This window comes from Pseudomicrostroma glucosiphilum, assembly GCF_003144135.1.
Source record: "Pseudomicrostroma glucosiphilum strain MCA 4718 unplaced genomic scaffold BCV69scaffold_4, whole genome shotgun sequence".
Taxonomy (NCBI): Eukaryota; Fungi; Basidiomycota; class Exobasidiomycetes; order Microstromatales; family Microstromataceae; genus Microstroma; species Microstroma glucosiphilum.
The window spans coordinates 291,752-309,157 of NW_020289916.1; the positions used below are offsets into that span (position 1 = coordinate 291,752).

A 17,406-nucleotide genomic window follows, 5' to 3' on the forward strand; every position below is an offset into this window, starting at 1 on the left:
CTATCATCCTCCTTGTCCCTCGACGGTGCCCGGCTCATCCAATGAGGTCTCTCGCTCGCTCAGAAGGATGACAAGCGATCCTACCACGCCCTCTGCGGTGCAGCAGCACTCGACCTTCAAGCCCCGCCTCCTCTACCGAGGCCCACTACGGCTGGCCGATGGCACCCTCTTACCCGGCGTGGCCTTTGTCTCTACCGTCTCGCCCTTCGACTCGAGTCCTTCTTCCAGCCAGGACAAGGGCGATAATTATGATGCTGAGATTTGTCTAGCTCTGGAGATGGTGAGGGGTCAGAGGGTCGTCGGTATCGACTTGCTTGATCAAGCCGACGTGAGAGGGACAGGTGAGAGGGGTGGGGTGGGGGATGGGGTGAGTGGCCGACAGAAGGTAGATGGGCGCGAGGTGGATGTGACGATCGAGGCCACAGGAAGAGTCAAGATGTAAGTGCACTGCACGATCTGAGTCCGAAGATAGCTCTCTGTCTGCGTTGTCAAACGGACTTCTCACACAGACTACGACGTACCGCTTTGCACCCTTGTGGCTCTCAGGTACATTGACCCTCGGGAACAAGCCACTGCTTCCTTCTTCGAGCGACACTTCTGCTGGCGAGACGACTGGAGCAAGCTCGATCGAATTAGAGGTCGCCACGTCTTTGCTCTCTCGACCGCCCCAACGAGCCACGACTTTCAGTTCTCTGACTCTCAGTCCCAAGACCCCTTCGTGAGCTCCTACTCGCAGGGTTTTGGACCTCCTGCCGTAGTCGACGGGAAAGCGCATCAGCTGATACTCTTCGCCCGTCTTGCGGATGAATCATCGACGTCTGAAGATGGAAGTCGCGGGCTGGACATCGTGGTCGGAAGGCGATTAGTGAAGAGGAGAAAGGCAAAACAGGCCCTTGCAAAGCAGCCCCGCCCGGATGACCCTCTCCCAAGGGCTGCTGCCCTCGCCGACTTGATGCTCTCACAGCGGGGTGGTCCTCCGCCGAGGTCGTCCTCCCCTGCGGATCTACCCTTGCCGGCGAGGTCGCACGCAAGCAAATGGGCAAGAACGCCCTCACTGGGGGTTTCTGCTACTTCTGTCGGCGAAGTCACGGGAGAACATTCACAAGGCCCAGCGTCAGCAGCTGCACAATTGGCAGAAATCGTGCCTCGCGCTCGTAGCGCAGGCGGTAATCACACCCCAGGCCGCAGAGGCGAGAAGCGGCAGAAGGCAGCAATGGGCGCAGAAAGGGAGGGTGGCACCCCTGCACCTGGCAGCCCATCACAGATGCTTGCTTCACCCTCGAAGCGTCGGCGAGCAGACGAGGTGGATTTGACAACTACATCGAAGCGGCGAATGGAGCGGACGTCTTCCTCTGCCTCTGCTGCCGCGACTGCTAGCAAGAGCCAATCCCTCAGACCCCCTTCCCTCACTCCCTCGAGTCGCAAGAGTAGGAAAGTCACCCCCTCGAGCTCTGCGGCGGTCACGCCCGAATTGCCAGACTCTGCCGTCTTCTCCAGCTTCGAAGAGGCAGACGAGTCGTCAGCAAGCAGGACCGAGGGAGTGAAACCGATCAAGGGCAGCGGCAGCAAGACGGGCGCTAACCCCTCCTCCTCTTCCTACTCGGCCCTAGAGACCCGCAACCGCGGCACGATCAAGAAGCTCGTTCAGCACCAGCTCCTGGGGCGTGGGCTAGAGCGGGGGGACGAGGACTTCGAGCGCTGCTTCACCGCCGCCTACCACGGCACTGCTCTCGCACTGCGCCATACCCTTTCGAACATGGCAGTAGAGAGACTGCAGGCGGCACAGCTCGTGGCTTGCCATCTGGGCATGTACCTCCCTGCATCTCCACCCATCCTGCCTCCTACTGTTGGAGTGGGGGTGAATCCGGGTGAGAGTCAGGCGCAGACGCTGAATCAAGGGTATTCGTCTCGAGGGGTCAAAGTGGAGATCAAGGACGATGAGGGGAGCGAGGATGAGGCGAAGAAGCCGTTGAGAGATGCACTGTCGCCCTTCTGAGAAGTGGAGTAAGCATCGAAGCTCTGCTGCCCCACCTGCGGCGCCCTCCTGTGCAGGGCTGCCTTGTACAATAGAGCAAAGAGCAGATAGGTAGAGATTATAGATTGTCAGAGTCATTTACAAGATGGCATAGAGGGCTCTTTTTCGCCCTTCAGAGTGGAGTGACGTAATTTGCGGGGAAGACTGAAAGAGGAAGAGATGGGACATACTTCAGCTAAATCTCTCAGGAAGCTCGCAAGCCATTCGCTCCTGGCATGTCTTTATACTCACTTCCGCTCCTCGTCTGTCCATCAGCAGTGATGCTCCCACGATACCACTGATCTCCCTCCATGCCCGTCACATCAATCACCTGGCCCGCATGGAACGTGAGGTCCCCATTCTCGACGCCTGCAAAGTCGTAAGATGCCCTTACTCTGCTTGGGTGAGAAGAATGAGCGGGTGGAGGAGGAGGAGGAGGAGCACTACCACCCCCGCTGGCGCTACTGGCGCTGTATCCCCCTGCTGTCGAGGCAGCCGCATCTTGCTGGGCGTACTGCCTGCGTAAAGCTTCCTTTTCAGCCACTGCATCGCGTGGTCCAGCATCGCCATCAAAATCAGGAGGAGGAGCGGCAGTATAACCTTCTGCGTCGTTGTACGTAGGAGGTGGGACTGCATCCGTGGAATGAGCACCGCCTGGGGCCTGACTGCCTTTGTTTTCTGTTCCGCCAGAGTGGAAAGTGCTAGAGGCAGCAGCGGCGGTACCTGCGGCCGCTGCACCTCCCACTGCAGCACCGCCATAGCCAGCATTGCTGTGATCTGCCTGTCCGTATCCCGTCTGTTCATATCCCGAGGCTCCATACTCCGCGCTACCTTGCTGATGATCTCCATACCCCTGTCCCACTTGAGCGTTTGCATTCTTGAAGTCGTCCTCCGAGACTGGAATATCTCCTGGCGTCAGCCCTTGTGGAATGGCGTCTGTACCGAGGAAGTCCGGTCTGCCTTCGGCTGCATACAAGGTCTGCATCAGGGGTTTGGCGGCGGGAGGAGCTCGCACTTTGCCTTGGAAGATGTCTGCGACGGTGACTTTTTGGCCATAAAAGCGAGCGTTGGCGTCGTCTCGCTGATCGTGGGAACAATAAAGTGAGCAGAGAGGTCAGACAATTGTGGAACCCGGGATAAGGAGCACTCGCTTCCAACTCACCTTGAGAATGATCGTACCGTCGAGCTGCAGTCCAGCATACACTCCCTTGGACTTGGAGTAGGACCATACTGGCTTAGCTTCCAAGCCGCTGTCGATCATAGCACCATTGCCTACTGGCCCTGCAGCGACACTCAGCTCTCCTCCGACGGAGACCTTGGGATGTGTAAAGGCCTTAAGAGTCTCTGGCTTGCGGATGACGAGGACCACATCGTACTGATGCAGGAACAGAGCAGAAGTGTCAGTTTGTCAGGCTTTCGCTCGCCTCGCCTGTACTTTCTCACGCAGAGAACAACTCACAATGTCTAGACCGACCAGAAGTCCCCATCCCAAAGTATGAACCAGCAGGCCAGAAGGCGGACCCCAAGATCCATCAGGCAACCTCGCCATGACCACTCCGGAGCCACCCGCACCAGACCACCCAAAGCCCGTCCTGAAGCATGTGAAGATGGCAATTCCACAAGCGCCCTGGATAGCCTTTTCCGGAATCTTCCTCACAACCTTTTGTGTCTTCCTGTGCTGATTTGGGTCACCTCCAGGGGTCTGGGCTACTCCTCCGCTGGCTTCGGCTCTAGCGCCTTCGTCGGCCCTGGCACCTTCGATGCTGAAGGTGCGTAGGATCCTGGCGGCCTTGTCAATCTCTCCATCGGCTAGCTCAGTGGGCCAGAAGGCTTCGGCGCCCAAGCGACCAGCGATCTTGTTAGAGGCCCTGCCGATCGGATCTGCAAGATGAGTAGCGAAGCGCAGAAGCAATGACAAGAGAGACAAGGAGTGATGAGACGATGGTCACTGGGTAGGTCTCTCAAGCACGTAATCCTTGTTCTCCTCACCTAGCACTTTCCAAATTCCTGTCTCGAGAGACTTGTACGACTGCCCAGCCGCCTTGGCCCTGGGGTCGGAAGCCATCTTATTAAATGTATCCTTGATGCCCATGATGACGTCCCTGTATGCTTTGTATCAGTGATGGGCTGGTCGAAATGAGGGGACAAGGCTACCTTGGTGTCACTGGAAGATTGTAAAGAAGGCGTGGAAGAGGTCGGTTAGAAGTGAACGTGGTGGACTGAGCATGCCGGAAAGCGGTGCAAGTGGAGCAGGGCGGTCAGATCACTCATGACGTGAAAGTGGCGGCAGCGGCTACGGAGAGACCATCAGCTGAGGCGTACTGAGCGTTTTCGTAGAAGGGAAAATGTACAGTTGATACAGTGTATATGGGTGGCGGAGCAGCAAGCCCGATGGTCGTATGCCCTTGCACGCCGAGAAGAATTCATTCGCGATGGCATTGCCGGTCGTGGAGGCACGCGGGCTTGTACAATGTGCTCCCCTCTCGATCACGCCTATCAGACGATCGGACTCAAACAGTAACGTATGGGTATGGGCGCAGCAATCGAGCAGTGTAGATTGGCGACGAGGTGGAATGGCCGTATCAACTAAAATACAAGGATAGGAAAGTATGTGGTGCGGTGAGGCATGGTAAAAAAGCGAAGGAGGAGAGTGAGAAAGGCCCAGATAGGAGTCGGGAGCCGTTTAGGCGCCGAAACCGTAAAGGGTTCGTCCCTGCCTCTTGAGAGCGTAGACGACGTCGAGGGAGGTGACAGTCTTCCTCTTGGCGTGCTCAGTGTAGGTGACCGAGTCGCGGATGACCGACTCAAGGAAGAGCTTGAGGACACCACGGGTCTCGTCGTAGATCAGACCAGAGATACGCTTGACACCACCTCGTCGTGCGAGACGGCGGATAGCGGGCTTGGTGATACCCTGGATGTTGTCACGAAGGATCTGGTAGAGGTAAAAGAGGAGAGGCGTGGTGATGTGTGAGTAAGGATGCGCGTGACAATGCTGCGTTGCGTGTGGGTGTGTTGTGGTGCTCACCTTCCTGTGGCGCTTAGCTCCACCCTTGCCGAGACCCTTGCCGCCTTTTCCTCGTCCAGTCATTGTTGTATAAGTTGTTGGTGGGGGTGGGGTTTGGTGGTGCCGAAGCAAGTAGTGTTCTGTGTGTTGTGTAGAGTGGAGTGGTGAATGGTGAGCAATGTGTGTCGAAGCGCGTTGTGTTGCGTTGTGTGCGGAAGGGGGTGGCTGATACTCACGAGAGAGGTGGGAGTGGTAGTGGTGTGTGAAGAGGGGAGAGTGGCTGAGGAGCGCATCTGTGGTCGGGTCTTATAGTATTTTCTCACCTCGACTCGGGTATCCGCCCAAGGTAGGCGGGGGCCCAGTCTGGTGTGCTGCGCTGACGGCAGCCTGGGAAGCCAAGCCTCCCCGCTCTCTTCCTTCCTGCGCCCGGGCTGATCGGAGGCTGCGTTGCTGCGAAAGAGAGTGTGCGTGTGTGTGTGTGTGTGCTGCGCTGTGTGTGTTGTGCTGATTCTACGCTGCTGATCTCTGCCCGCGATTGATGGTGGACCTGTGGCCATCAGTGGCGCCTTGGAATCCCCGTTTGTGCGCCTGATCTCTTCCTCGATCAGCGCTCAGAAAAGGCGTTGGCACTGATCCCATCACTTGGCCCGCGCCCGCACCAAAGGCCACACGCGCGTCGCTCTTTCCGTAGGTGATGGGATCACTGGTGCGTCCCTTTTCCTCTAGCGCGACTCAGGCGCTTCTGATGGGCCAACGGGGAATGTACAAGCCACTGCACCTCGCACGATGATCGACTGATTCAGCGTAGCGACTACGTACGCACGCACAAGCACGCCTGCAGCCACACACGCACACACACACTCCACCCCTTTGCCTCCGCCCTGTCATGCTCCCTCGCTCTGCCCCCGCCCTGTCCTGCCGTGCCCCGCCCCGCCCTGTCCTCGGTCCCAAACCATTCATAAGCCAAGGCTAGATTCCTCTCCTCTCCCCATCTTCTCCTCACACTACCACTCTTCACTCTCTCTACACTCTCGTGAGTACTCGGCAACACACCTGCCCCTGCGACGTTCACTCAGCGTACCCACAAAGCTAACCTTGCCTGCCTGCCTTGCACTCACTCCTTCTAGAACACCAACCACCACCAACCCAATCACCAACTACTTTCACAATGGCCCGTACTAAGCAGACCGCTCGCAAGTCCACCGGAGGCAAGGCCCCCAGGAAGCAGCTCGCCACCAAGGCTGCCCGCAAGTCCGCCCCCTCTGCCGGTGGTGTCAAGAAGCCCCACAGGTACAGGCCCGGAACTGTCGCTCTCCGTGAGATCCGACGATACCAGAAGTCGACTGAGCTCCTCATCCGAAAGCTCCCCTTCCAGCGCCTGGTCCGTGAGATCGCCCAGGACTTCAAGACCGACCTGCGATTCCAGTCCTCTGCCGTCATGGCTCTCCAGGAGGCCTCCGAGGCTTACCTCGTCTCCCTCTTCGAGGACACCAACTTGGCCGCCATCCACGCCAAGAGGGTCACCATCATGCCCAAGGACATCGCTCTGGCCCGCCGACTCCGAGGTGAGCGAACCTAATCTGGTTCGCACCACTGCCTCTCACTTTGGCCTCTGATCCATGGTAGCTGCTAGCTAGCGAGTACGATGAAGGAATAGTCACCACCTCTCTCATGGCGACGGCAGCGACGCGAGCTGGAGCGTACGCGCGCCTTCTACCCTTTCTTCGCTACCACTATGATCTCTTTCCTCCGCACCCTTTCATGTATGCCCCTTGTATTCTAGCCTCCTTCTCTTCTTCAATCTCACTGCCTCTCGTTGCTTCATACCAACGAGTCGCTAGCTATATCCACATACTTTGAAGTCGTCTGACATTGCTTGACTATGACTTGGGCCGTCTGTTTCGCGTCTGAGCCACCCTCTCCCGGAAGATCCACTCGCTCGCTCCCTTTCCGTGTCTCTCAATCTCAACGCCCACCACTTCCATCCCAAGGTCCCTCAAACCTCCTACTAACGACTCCTCCTGAGTGAGCATCATTGCGATGCCTACATCAACGCCTTCCTCCTCGTCTCGTGCAACACAGCCATACCCCCCCGCTACAGTGGGCCTCTTCGCCCCGTCCACCTCTGACGAAGAACATGAGCTGATACAGAAGTGGCTAGGCGAACAGCATACATTCTTCCTCAGCCTTGCCCGGATCCATGAAGAAGCCATCAAGGAAGCCAGGAGAGACACGGGTAGCAAGTGGAAGAGGGAAGAGGATTTGATGGACGATGATGGTGAAGATGATGGGTGAGTGGGAGGTGAAAGCGAGGCAGACGTATCCGAATCGTTCTAACATCCCCCTTCCACTTGTCCTGTCTGGCGACTTCCCTTTTGCTGCTGATCAGGCCCTCTTCTTTACATCTTCCCTACTATACACGGCTCTTCCATCTTGTGATACAGTCGAATCGGGATCTGCTCGAGCAGCTGGCCGAAACACCATCGGCTTCGACATCTCCTTACCTTCCTCACCTCTCCCGTGTGCTCCTGCCCATTCTCACCCTCGCACAAACTCTCTATCTCTCCCCCAATGCTACGGATCTTCAACACGCAGGCGAGGGCATCATCGGCGAAGAGCTGCTTCATTGGCTCAACTCGTACGATCTCGCTCCTACCACTGAGCAGGGAAGGGAGATTGCAGCTAGCGATGAGCCATACCTTCATGCGAACTATTGGGATTACATCCTGCGGTGTACATTGAGAGGCTTCCATTCTACTGTGGGTACTCTGCTTGCCACACTGCTATCTCTTCCGTCCAAGTCTCTCAAGACCCTCGTCGCTCGGATGAGAGAGCTCATCAAGGCCTTGCCGAGAAGCACAGAATTCAAGACCGAGGTGCAGTTCAAGGCCGCACGGAGAGACTTTCATCTCAAGCTGATGGGCATCTTGGCTAGCCTCGAGGCCGTCATGGACGAAGTGCAAGACGAGCTGACGAGCTCCTTCGAGGATAGAGATGATCCAGAAGAAGAGGCAGAAGACCTTCGCTTGTCGCTCGAGGCTGGTTTGCGGATCTTCCTGGAAGTGCTAGCTGGCAATAGGGAAAGGGTAGTGGAAGCTGCTGAGGACTGGAAGGAGGCATTGACGGCCTGGGGTACTTTGGTCGATGTCGGCTTGAAACGTGATGGGCTGGCCGATGCGTTGAGCAAGATCATGAACCTGCGAGGGGAGGCTTTGGAAGAAGGGACAGCTTTGCCAGACAAGGCAGAACAGATCATGGTCAAGATGATCAGGGGAGATCTCGCTGGTGCGGCTGGTTCGACGACGGCTCTGGACCCCTACCTGGCTCAAGTCCTGCTTGACTTTTCAACAAAGCTGAGACTCCTTGACGAAGGTGCTGAGAGCGAGGAACAAGTGACGCCGCTTGAGAGGGCGAATCTGGTTTACTCCAACACACTCCTTGCGACACACGGTCTCTGGAGGATAGCAATGGACTACTTGTCCGAAGCGGGTCCCAGTGGTACAGCTCGAATGAGCCAGATTCTGCTTGGTCTGCCTCTTCTTGAGAGCGCAGATGATAAGAAGAAGAGGTTGGCAAGGCAGCCGACTGAGGACGAGAATGGGGAGGAGATAATCGTGGAAGAGGTAGACGAATTCCATCTCACGGAGTCCGTCCTCGAAGCTTGCTCTACCTTTGGGCTTGAACGCGAAGCCAGGGCAGTCTGCCGAAAGCTCAGTCTCCATCTCTCCTCTGGAGCGTCGCAAGACGAACAGGCTACCCCTCGATTCGGCCCGGCTGTCATCTACGCTCTTCGCAGTCCTCCTCGAGGTGACGTTGCTGTACTCAAGACCATCAAGGGGAGGATGCTTGAAGGTCTGCTAGACCGCAAGTCACGCGCGGCTTCAGCGACGAGCTCTACAGCAGAGGAATGGTTCATCGAAGAAGTCACGGAGATCAAGCGCTGGCTCATCAAGAGTGCCCGCAGAGACGCCCTGGGTGATACTCAGACAGACGGTGTCCAGCAAGGTCCCTTCCTCAACCGTACCAAGCGCTCTCTTGCTTCTCGTGGAGATGGTTTCGCGGAAGAGGACCAGTATCTCCTAGACGACGAGGAGGAGTTCAACCATCACTTCGCCCAGAGCCTCCCACCTGTCCTCCTCTTCCTCACCAACCTCGCCCGCTTCTTCAAGATCAAGCAGGAGAGCGGCAATGGTCCTTTGTCTATCACCTTTCTCCTGGAGCTGCTTAATGCGGGACTGGTAGACGGAGACTGGACCTCTGTGTGTCTGTACGAGATCGGAGAGGCACTGCAGAGGAGCGGATCGACGGCGACTGAGCCTGCCCTATTGTACGACTCGCTACGACTTCTCGAGTCCATCTCATTCAGCGCATCTCTCTCCGAGGAGGAAGAGGAGTTCTACCTTGGCAAACTCGGCATATGGACCGCCGGAGGTAGGCGCGGGAGAGGAGAAGCTGGGGGCGCGGCGATGGTGGAGATGAAGAAGGAAAGACTGGATAGGGCTCGGAGATGTTTGCAGACATTTAGACTGAGAGTGGCAATGGCTCTCGGCGTTGGTGGTCTGGGTAGCAGCAGCGGCAACAGCAGCATCTTTGGGACAGACAGTACGACTGCTGTTGCTGCTACGAAGAGCGGTCTGACAGCAGCAGGCGGGGACGAGATGATGGATGGCGAGATTTAGGATATAGCAATCAATTAAGCTTCCTGATACGAGGCATTACAAATAATACTAAAAGTACATCCGAAACGAGAGCATTATCGTGACAATACATACGACTACCTGAGTCGCGCTACAATCTAAACCCACCTGCCCTGCACCTCAAGCAACGTCTCCAACCGACAGATGTCCGCTCCCCCCTCCTGCTCTCCCTCCCCCTCCGCTACAGCCTGCAGCAATTGCCGGTACGTCTTTTCCTCTGCTGGAACATTTGCCTCAGTCCCAGTAGCGGAGCTAGTGTCTGTAACGGGGCAGGGGAGGAGAGTGAGACCTAGGCCCTGCACGAGGAATACAGGAGTGCCGTGTGTCCTCTCCTCTGTTGCTGGGAAGACCTCGGATGACGCACTGCTTCCGATCGTCTGTGCCCTAGTCCGCTCTCCTTTGGGCACCATGGTGACCTCAGCCCACCCTTCCTCTTGCTGCCTCGTACCTGCACAGAGCGCAGCCAGCCTATCCCTTGCAGTCTTGAGATCCTCATGCCCCTTTGTGCTGTGACTTGCAGCTTCCGATGGACGCGCCACGATGCCCACCCAGACCAGGAGAGCCGCTATATGCGCGTGCAGGCGCGTCAGCGTTCCAGATGCGTGTCGTATTGTCTCTGCTTCCGAGAGAGAAGAAGAGAGTAGGGTGTGGGTGCGCGACTGATAGGAGAGCAGGGAGGAGAGAGGGACTGTGGATGGTGGAGAATAGTACCAGAGTGTGTGTGAGTCTCAGCAGCCAGCTTCAACCGCCTACGGCGCACCGATGATACTCACTAATTGACTGCAGATAGGACAGCAGAGTCTTTGCAGCATCGTCCGCCTTTGGTCCGCACCCGTAGCAGAAGACTTCGACGATCTCTTCATAGAAGTGCACCTGGATGAGATGTTTCAATAGCCCCTCTAGCAGATGTGCGCGCTGTTCCAGCGGCGTCTCGTCTAGACCAAGACGTTGCAGTGGGCGTGGTAGAGCGGACCTGCTCGAACTAGCGAGAGGATTCGAGGATTGCATTTCTCTTCGTTGTGAGCTTGTCATCGAAAGATGGATTTCTTCCGAAGCCCTTTGCACGCTGTCATTGTACTGCGTCAGAAGCGCCTTCAGCTTTTCCCGCCCGCTGTCGGTTCCCCGTGGCACTGTCACGGCAACGGGCGCAGGGTGTTTATCGAGGGCCTGGGCATGATCTCTTCGAAGTGCTCCGTCTGCAAGATCAGTGGAGCTTGTTAGACTGAAGTCTTCTTCCCTGCCTCCAGCAGTGTTGAAAGTCGACGGCGCTCCTCTTGTAATGGTCGCTGTGGACACGCGCAACGAGTCTTGTGTCACTTCGTGATCGTCATCGAATGGGTCCGCTCGGCTTTCAAGGGCGGCACGATCAACACGCACAAAGTGCGAGATTTCAGTAGCTCTGATAGTAGGCTGCGTCTCTGCACGCCTCAGACCTGGCCTCGGAGCAGAAGCCGACGAAGGTGAGGGCGATACAGCAGTTGTCGATATCTTCGCTCGGATAGCTCTGCGCGCAGGCGGGACAGGGCCTGTCTTGGCCCAGTGCACCTTGAAGTAGTCTTGAGAGTCGACCGGACTAGATCCCATCGCTCGGGAGCTCTCGACATCCGTATGGCGTCGGACCATGGCACCGTGTTGCGCCTTTACCGGATGCATGCTGTCGGCGAAAGTGTCAGGGGCATGATAGGGCGTAAAGAGGTCATCTTCCGAAGAGGAGCTGCCACTACCGTCGCTATGCTGTAGATGTAGCGCATGGAATCCGGAACCTCCCGTGGTGTCGACACGCAGCGGTATCTCGGACGGAATGCTGCTTGCAGGAGCTCCACGCGCTTCCAGTCTGGACACGCATTCGGGGGGCGGAGGAGATCTTCGTGCAGCATAGCCTTGCTCTGAACCCGTAAAGTGATCAAAGTCTGCCTCCACACTGCTGCCACAATTGTCCCACTCTAAGCCGGGGGAGTCGGCTCTTAGTCTCTCGCCCCGATCAAGCTTGAAAGATTTGCTGAAGGACCGAGCAGAAGCTTTGCTGCGAATACGGCTGATCATTAGGGCGACAAGTCTATGGTTTTGTTGCAGTACGAGGGGAAAGAGAACTCAGGAGACCACAAGAAGCTGCTATGTATCCTTGATACAGACTTTTTCACGCATTTCATCGACCATGCTAAACGATCGCCGGTTCCGTCGGGGTCTCGCGCCGTCGACAACAAAGGAGCGCCCGCTTTGACCCCTTTTTTTTTAAGGGTCCTTATCACTTTTCGTGCCCCACTCCGGAGTCCGAGCTTTCCGGTGTCTCAGACTCGACGGCTGTATCATCAGCTCCGTAAAAGCAGTTGACACACAACCCTGCTCGATTGCACATAGACAGCTTGCACCCTCACACCCTCGGACTATCCGTACACGTGAGGTCTCCGTACCGATCTCGAATGCGGAGATGGAATTACTTCCCGAGGCAACGGAAGTGGATGCGGAAGCGGAAGCGGAAGCGGCCCAACTGTGCGGGCCGCGGGAAGGCGCTATCGAGGATTTTTGGCGAGGTGCCGGCCGGGAGCTGCCAGGAATAGACAGAACATCAGCCTTCGTGTCCTTCTCGTCTTCCTGTACGGCCGCTATCGAACCGCCTTCCTACACTCTTTCGGGAATCAATGTGTGGTGGCCCTAAGTCAGACATGACTCGAGGTCGCTCCCCACCGAATGGTGTCACTCCACCCGTCACGCCTGGCGGAAGCCTCCTCTTCTCACCACGGACGCGTGCGCGGGACACGTCCACTACGCCGCGAAATCAGAGCACAGAGAGGGATGCCTACTTCAGCGAAGAGGACCAGATGAGGCTCAGAGATCTCGACTCTCATTATTGGGCCCAGCAGACACCCATAGATGAAGCTGCAGGCGATGCATTGTTCGACGATGGAGCATCAGACGCTACACAAGGGCCGGAAGAAGGAGCGGCACCGGCTCAGCCCTCTGCCTCGCGCCTTACGACCTCTGGGTCAGACCACGCTATCATCTCACCTTCGGGTCAGGCCGCCGTCATGGCGTCACTGGGCTCCAATATACTGCCATCTGAGCTGTACTCTACATCCCCAACCATCTCATCACGCAAGCGTCCCTCGCCTCCTCACTCTCCCACTAGACCCTCATCGCAGCTCGAAGATCCCCTCACATCGGAGCTCAAAGCATTGTACAAGAGCCTACACACGTGCATGATGCTGAGAGACAAGTACATGGACGTCTCACTACAGGCGAAGCTCGAAGACAACCCAAAGAACTGGGACGCAGAGTACTGTCAGCAGTGGCGCAAGCAGAGAGGTCTCCCGTCCTCTACGACTGATGTGGCAGGTGACGCAGGGCTCAAGGTCGATGGGTCCGCTCTGAAGGACGTAGATGACCCCGAGAGCGAACCAAAGCCGTGGAGCATCTATCCTGCCCCGCCAAGGCCTCACTGGGAGCTCTTCAACCCGCCGCCTGCTTCGTCATTCGTGGTGAGGTCTCACTCGGGCGGCACATCCACTCTGCCCAAGCCTATTCCCCCGGCATCTCCGGCCAACGCAGCTGCTGCTCAGAAGCTGCTCGAAGAGACTGGAGGAAGACCTGGAGTATTCGACCCGGCCAATATCGAGGTCCCCGGAGAGTGGAGGTGCAAGGCTCTGACTGGCAACGAGAAGATCGAGTACGCAACAGACGTCAATGGCGTATATCAGGTGCATGTAGTAGGCGATGGTTACAAGCGTCCACTTGATCCAGACCTCCGGATCCCGACTCTGAGAGACTATTTCAAAGACTTAGACTACCTGCTAGGGGTCATCTCGGATGGGCCAGTCAAGTCGTTCGCATGGAGGCGGCTGAAGTATCTCGAGGGCAAGTGGAATCTGTACTCTCTCATGAACGAGGGGAGGGAGGTGGAAAGCATGAAGAGGGTCAGACATCGAGACTTCTACAACGTGAGGAAGGTGGATACACACGTCCACCATTCTGCAGCTATGAACCAGAAGCACCTGCTGCGCTTCATCAAGGCCAAGATCAAGCGTCATCCAGATGACGTTGTCATCTTCCGAGATGGCAGGGAGCTCACTTTGGCAGAGGTCTTTGCTTCCCTCAACTTGACGGCCTACGACTTGTCAATTGACACGCTCGACATGCACGCTCATCGCGAGGCATTCCACAGATTTGACAAGTTCAACACAAAGTACAACCCTATCGGAGAGTCGCGTCTGCGAGAGATCTTCATGAAGACGGACAACCTCATTCGAGGCAGATACCTCGCCGAAATCACAAAGGAAATCATGTCTGATTTGCAGAGCTCAAAATACCAGATGGCAGAATACAGAGTGTCGATCTATGGAAGGAACGTCGAGGAATGGGACAAGCTGGCCACGTGGATCGTTGAGAATGAGCTCTTCTCGCCGAATGTCAGGTGGTTGATCCAGATCCCGCGACTGTACGAGGTGTACAAGTCCAACGGCACCATCAACACCTTCCAAGACTTGCTCAACAATGTTTTCGAGCCGCTCTTCGCATGCACGCTCAATCCTCGTAAGCACCGCAACTTGCACATCTTCCTTCAGCGGGTGATTGGCTTCGACCTCGTCGACGACGAGAGCAAGGTCGAGAGGAGATACCACCGGAAGTTCCCGACCCCGACCAAGTGGGACATGAAGGAGTCGCCTCCATACACGTACTGGATTTACTACATGTATGCAAACATTGCTAGCCTCAACCAGATTCGAAGAAAGAGAGGCTTTGGTACGTTTGTACTTCGTCCTCACTCTGGTGAAGCCGGTGACACAGATCACCTTGCAGCGGCGTACCTCTGCTCTCAGTCCATCTCCCACGGCATCACACTCCGAAAGGTCCCGGCGATGCAGTACCTCTACTATCTGAAGCAAGTGGGCTTGGCGATGAGTCCTCTGTCCAACAATGCCCTCTTCCTTCACTACGATCGAAACCCCTTCCCGACCTACCTCAAGATGGGAATGAACGTTTCCATCTCTACCGACGACCCTCTGCAGTTCCATCTGTCAAAGGAGCCTCTACTAGAGGAATACTCGGTTGCTACTCAGGTCTACCGCTTGTCGCCGTGCGACATGTGTGAGCTAGCGCGGAACTCTGTGCTGCAATCAGGATGGGAGCGCGAGATCAAGCGACACTGGCTGGGTGTAAACTTCCATCTTGGAGGACCAGAAGGAAATGTGACTGCAAAGACCAATGTGCCGGACATTCGACTTAGATACCGTCACGAGACTTTGACCGAGGAGTTGGAGCTGATCGGTCGGTATGGAGGAAATCAGGAGGCTTTGAAGACGGCAGAGCAAGGAAGCGCCGGTAATGTCAGTAGGGGAGTACTGGGACAGGCCTCCAATGGCACCGCGATGGCCTTCTCGAAGGAGACTGCTGCGAGCGGAACTTCTCTCACTTCTCCTGCCATAAGCATCACTACCCCCTCTTCGATTTCGTCGAGCACATCAAGCGCTGGTGAGTCATCGCAGGATCCCTTTGCCGTCAGCGCCCTCTCGGCGTCGTTGCCCAGCAGCAACTGTCCACTTGATGCCAGGGACTACCCCGGCGTGGCGGACCTGGCGAGGAAGATGGAGCAGAGAAAGGCGAGGGAGCAGAAGTAGGAGTGCGAATGGTGCGGCTTCTGGGACATCTCTCTTAGTATTGTGTCTGTAATATGATGTGATTTGCAGCGCACCTGCCGCAGCAGGTGTGTGAGTCGTTGCGTGGACAGGGCTTCCGATTCGAGTGATGGTCGTGGACACTGCCTCGCTTGTGTGTATGTGTGTTTGTGTAGATGCGCTCGCGGGTCTTGAGTGGCTTCTGTCGAAGGATGGAGATGTAGGCACCAAACGAATGCTGCTGACCAGCCGTGGGCGATGGAGGGAGTGCCCCTGACGCCCTTTGCGCCCGGGTCTTGCTGCGCCGTGGATGCCGGCCTGGCTTGTCCGGTGGGCAAATCACATGCCCCTGGCAATGCCTCGTCGATCGTTCCTAACATTCTCTCGTTCGTCGTCGATTGGCGGTCAGGCACCTCAGCCCAGTCAGCCAGTCCCCCTCGAGACCACTATACGCCCGAAGCAATCTGCCTCGGCTCTCCTAAGCACCTCTGGCGCCTAAGCTGCCCCGACTGCTCTGGCCAACATAAGACAGGGTCTCTTCACCCCCTGCTCCAGTGTCAATCTGCCCCTCTCCCTCCTACCCTACCACACATCCTACCTCTGTCCCCATCTCCTTCCACCAGCTACTCACCACTTGTACTCAAACACGAGCTATGACCATGCTAAAGCAGCTCGCCCTTCTGGCCATCGTTGGCTTCGCCTCCCTCTCTTCGGTCAAGGCTGAATTCGATACCCCTCACAACCTGCCTGCGTGAGTACAAGAGGCTACCACACGCCGTCGTGGTGGTGAGTGGGCATTCAATGACTTGTTGCTGACAGCTGGCCACTCCCATCGTCACTCGTCCTTCCCTTGCAGCAAGAGCGACGGCAAGAACGGCCAGACCGGCTACAATGACTGCAGGAAGCGCTACGGAGACTCTCACGCAAAGGCCCACTGCCAGAACATGTGAGTACGAAGGCTGGCCTTGCGACGACATGTCGACATCAGCGACATCTGCTGATTAGCTCTTCGTACCCTCTCCGTCAGCTACGTGAACTCGGTCCAAGACTTCTGCATCTACGGTCCAGCCAAGCCTTCAAAGGTGTCAGATGTGAGTCAACGTAGCACATGCCTAAGTAGCAGTATTGTTCACTCACCGTGAAGATCATCTTTCACCACCTATGCGCAGGTCGAGGCCAGCGTCGTAAGCTACTGCACCAAGGAAGGCTACGGCACACGAACCATCCCCCCAGGCACCATCACCGGAGCTTCGTTCCTCAAGACTCCCCACTACGTTCAGCTTTCGCTCGTAGGTGACTTCACCAAGATCAATGTTGCCCCCAAGGACGAGGGCGGAGAGCTCGATGCCCACGGTGCTACCAACACGCAGAACCCAGTAGGTGCCCTTGTCTACAGCAGGTGAGTCGACCATCACAAGCATGTCGTCCGAAGTGCATCGCTGAAGAACAACAATGACCTCGTCTTCTCTGCAGAGCTTGGACCGGCGAGCATGTGCGAGCACACGAGTGGCACCAATTCCTTGGCTACAACGAGGCCTCGGTTCGTGCTTGCAACCCCGGCAAAGACAAGCAGCACGAATACTGCCCAAACCAGTACGACGAGATGGGTGCGTACATTACCTCCAGTAAAGTCTCAGCTGCTTCCATCGTCAACGATACTGACCTCCATGCTTCCCTACTTCCTTACTTCCGATTGCCACACACAGGATCTCAGTGGAACGACCCTGGACAATACGAGGCCGGCAAGTTCGAGAACTGCCAGGCCGAAGATGGACTCATCCCCGGCGTGTACCATGGCAAGCAGTGGCACCAGGGTGAGAAGCCTGTGCCCAAGGCTCACCCAGCTCCTCGCAAGTTCAACTGCAAAAACTTCAAGGGGCTCAACGGTGGCAAGGCTCGCCTCATCCCTGACTCTCGCCGAAGGTCGATGGCTTTCTCAAACGACCTTGAGGCGGACGAGCTTGCCCTTGAGAGGGACATGGATGCTGAGCAGAGGGCTGCCGACGACGAGCCCGATTGCGACGACAGCGAAGACTGTGCCGAGTAGATATGCTCATCCTCGACACCACCTCTACGGCGGCC

At 56.7% G+C, this 17,406-nt stretch overlaps 8 protein-coding genes across 8 annotated transcripts; 5 read left to right on the top strand and 3 right to left on the bottom strand.

The window, feature by feature from the left end:
- Positions 1–16: 16 nt before the first annotated feature.
- BCV69DRAFT_311499 (hypothetical protein) lies at positions 17–1,996 on the top strand (the record flags this gene model as incomplete). The annotated part of the gene is made up of 2 exons (XM_025494867.1): positions 17–438; positions 547–1,996. Exons 1-2 carry the CDS (start codon positions 68–70, stop codon positions 1,994–1,996), a joined length of 1,821 nt encoding a protein of 606 aa, XP_025348939.1. The 5' UTR covers positions 17–67.
- An 898-nt stretch (positions 1,997–2,894) lies between these two features.
- On the bottom strand, positions 2,895–3,896 carry BCV69DRAFT_234593 (DUF500-domain-containing protein; the record flags this gene model as incomplete). Its single annotated transcript, XM_025489888.1, has 3 exons — positions 2,895–3,095; positions 3,177–3,389; positions 3,474–3,896. Coding segments are annotated over 3 exons (837 nt in total), but the record flags the coding sequence as incomplete, so codon positions are not given.
- Positions 3,897–4,464: 568 nt separating this feature from the next.
- On the bottom strand, positions 4,465–5,582 carry BCV69DRAFT_281710 (histone-fold-containing protein). The gene is made up of 3 exons (XM_025492074.1): positions 5,255–5,582; positions 5,040–5,158; positions 4,465–4,946 (listed from the first exon to the last, which is right to left on the bottom strand). Exons 2-3 carry the CDS (start codon positions 5,100–5,102, stop codon positions 4,698–4,700), a joined length of 312 nt encoding a protein of 103 aa, XP_025348941.1. The 5' UTR covers positions 5,103–5,158; positions 5,255–5,582; the 3' UTR covers positions 4,465–4,697.
- A 500-nt stretch (positions 5,583–6,082) lies between these two features.
- On the top strand, positions 6,083–6,951 carry BCV69DRAFT_155484 (histone H3). Its single transcript, XM_025489381.1, has one exon. The coding sequence runs from the start codon at positions 6,187–6,189 to the stop codon at positions 6,595–6,597; it is 411 nt and encodes a 136-aa protein (XP_025348942.1). The 5' UTR covers positions 6,083–6,186; the 3' UTR covers positions 6,598–6,951.
- Positions 6,952–6,989: 38 nt separating this feature from the next.
- BCV69DRAFT_281712 (hypothetical protein) lies at positions 6,990–9,763 on the top strand. Its single transcript, XM_025492075.1, has 2 exons — positions 6,990–7,309; positions 7,408–9,763. Exons 1-2 carry the CDS (start codon positions 7,059–7,061, stop codon positions 9,695–9,697), a joined length of 2,541 nt encoding a protein of 846 aa, XP_025348943.1. The 5' UTR covers positions 6,990–7,058; the 3' UTR covers positions 9,698–9,763.
- A 50-nt stretch (positions 9,764–9,813) lies between these two features.
- On the bottom strand, positions 9,814–11,758 carry BCV69DRAFT_297993 (hypothetical protein; the record flags this gene model as incomplete). The annotated part of the gene is made up of 2 exons (XM_025494173.1): positions 9,814–10,403; positions 10,489–11,758. The coding sequence occupies 2 exons, from the start codon at positions 11,756–11,758 to the stop codon at positions 9,814–9,816; spliced, it is 1,860 nt and encodes a 619-aa protein (XP_025348944.1).
- A 524-nt stretch (positions 11,759–12,282) lies between these two features.
- On the top strand, positions 12,283–15,436 carry BCV69DRAFT_281713 (AMP deaminase). The gene has a single exon (XM_025492076.1). The coding sequence runs from the start codon at positions 12,379–12,381 to the stop codon at positions 15,325–15,327; it is 2,949 nt and encodes a 982-aa protein (XP_025348945.1). The 5' UTR covers positions 12,283–12,378; the 3' UTR covers positions 15,328–15,436.
- Positions 15,437–15,983: 547 nt separating this feature from the next.
- Positions 15,984–17,371, top strand: BCV69DRAFT_297995 (hypothetical protein; the record flags this gene model as incomplete). The annotated part of the gene is made up of 5 exons (XM_025494174.1): positions 15,984–16,075; positions 16,181–16,270; positions 16,352–16,415; positions 16,494–16,723; positions 16,798–17,371. The coding sequence occupies 5 exons, from the start codon at positions 15,984–15,986 to the stop codon at positions 17,369–17,371; spliced, it is 1,050 nt and encodes a 349-aa protein (XP_025348946.1).
- Positions 17,372–17,406: the final 35 nt, after the last annotated feature.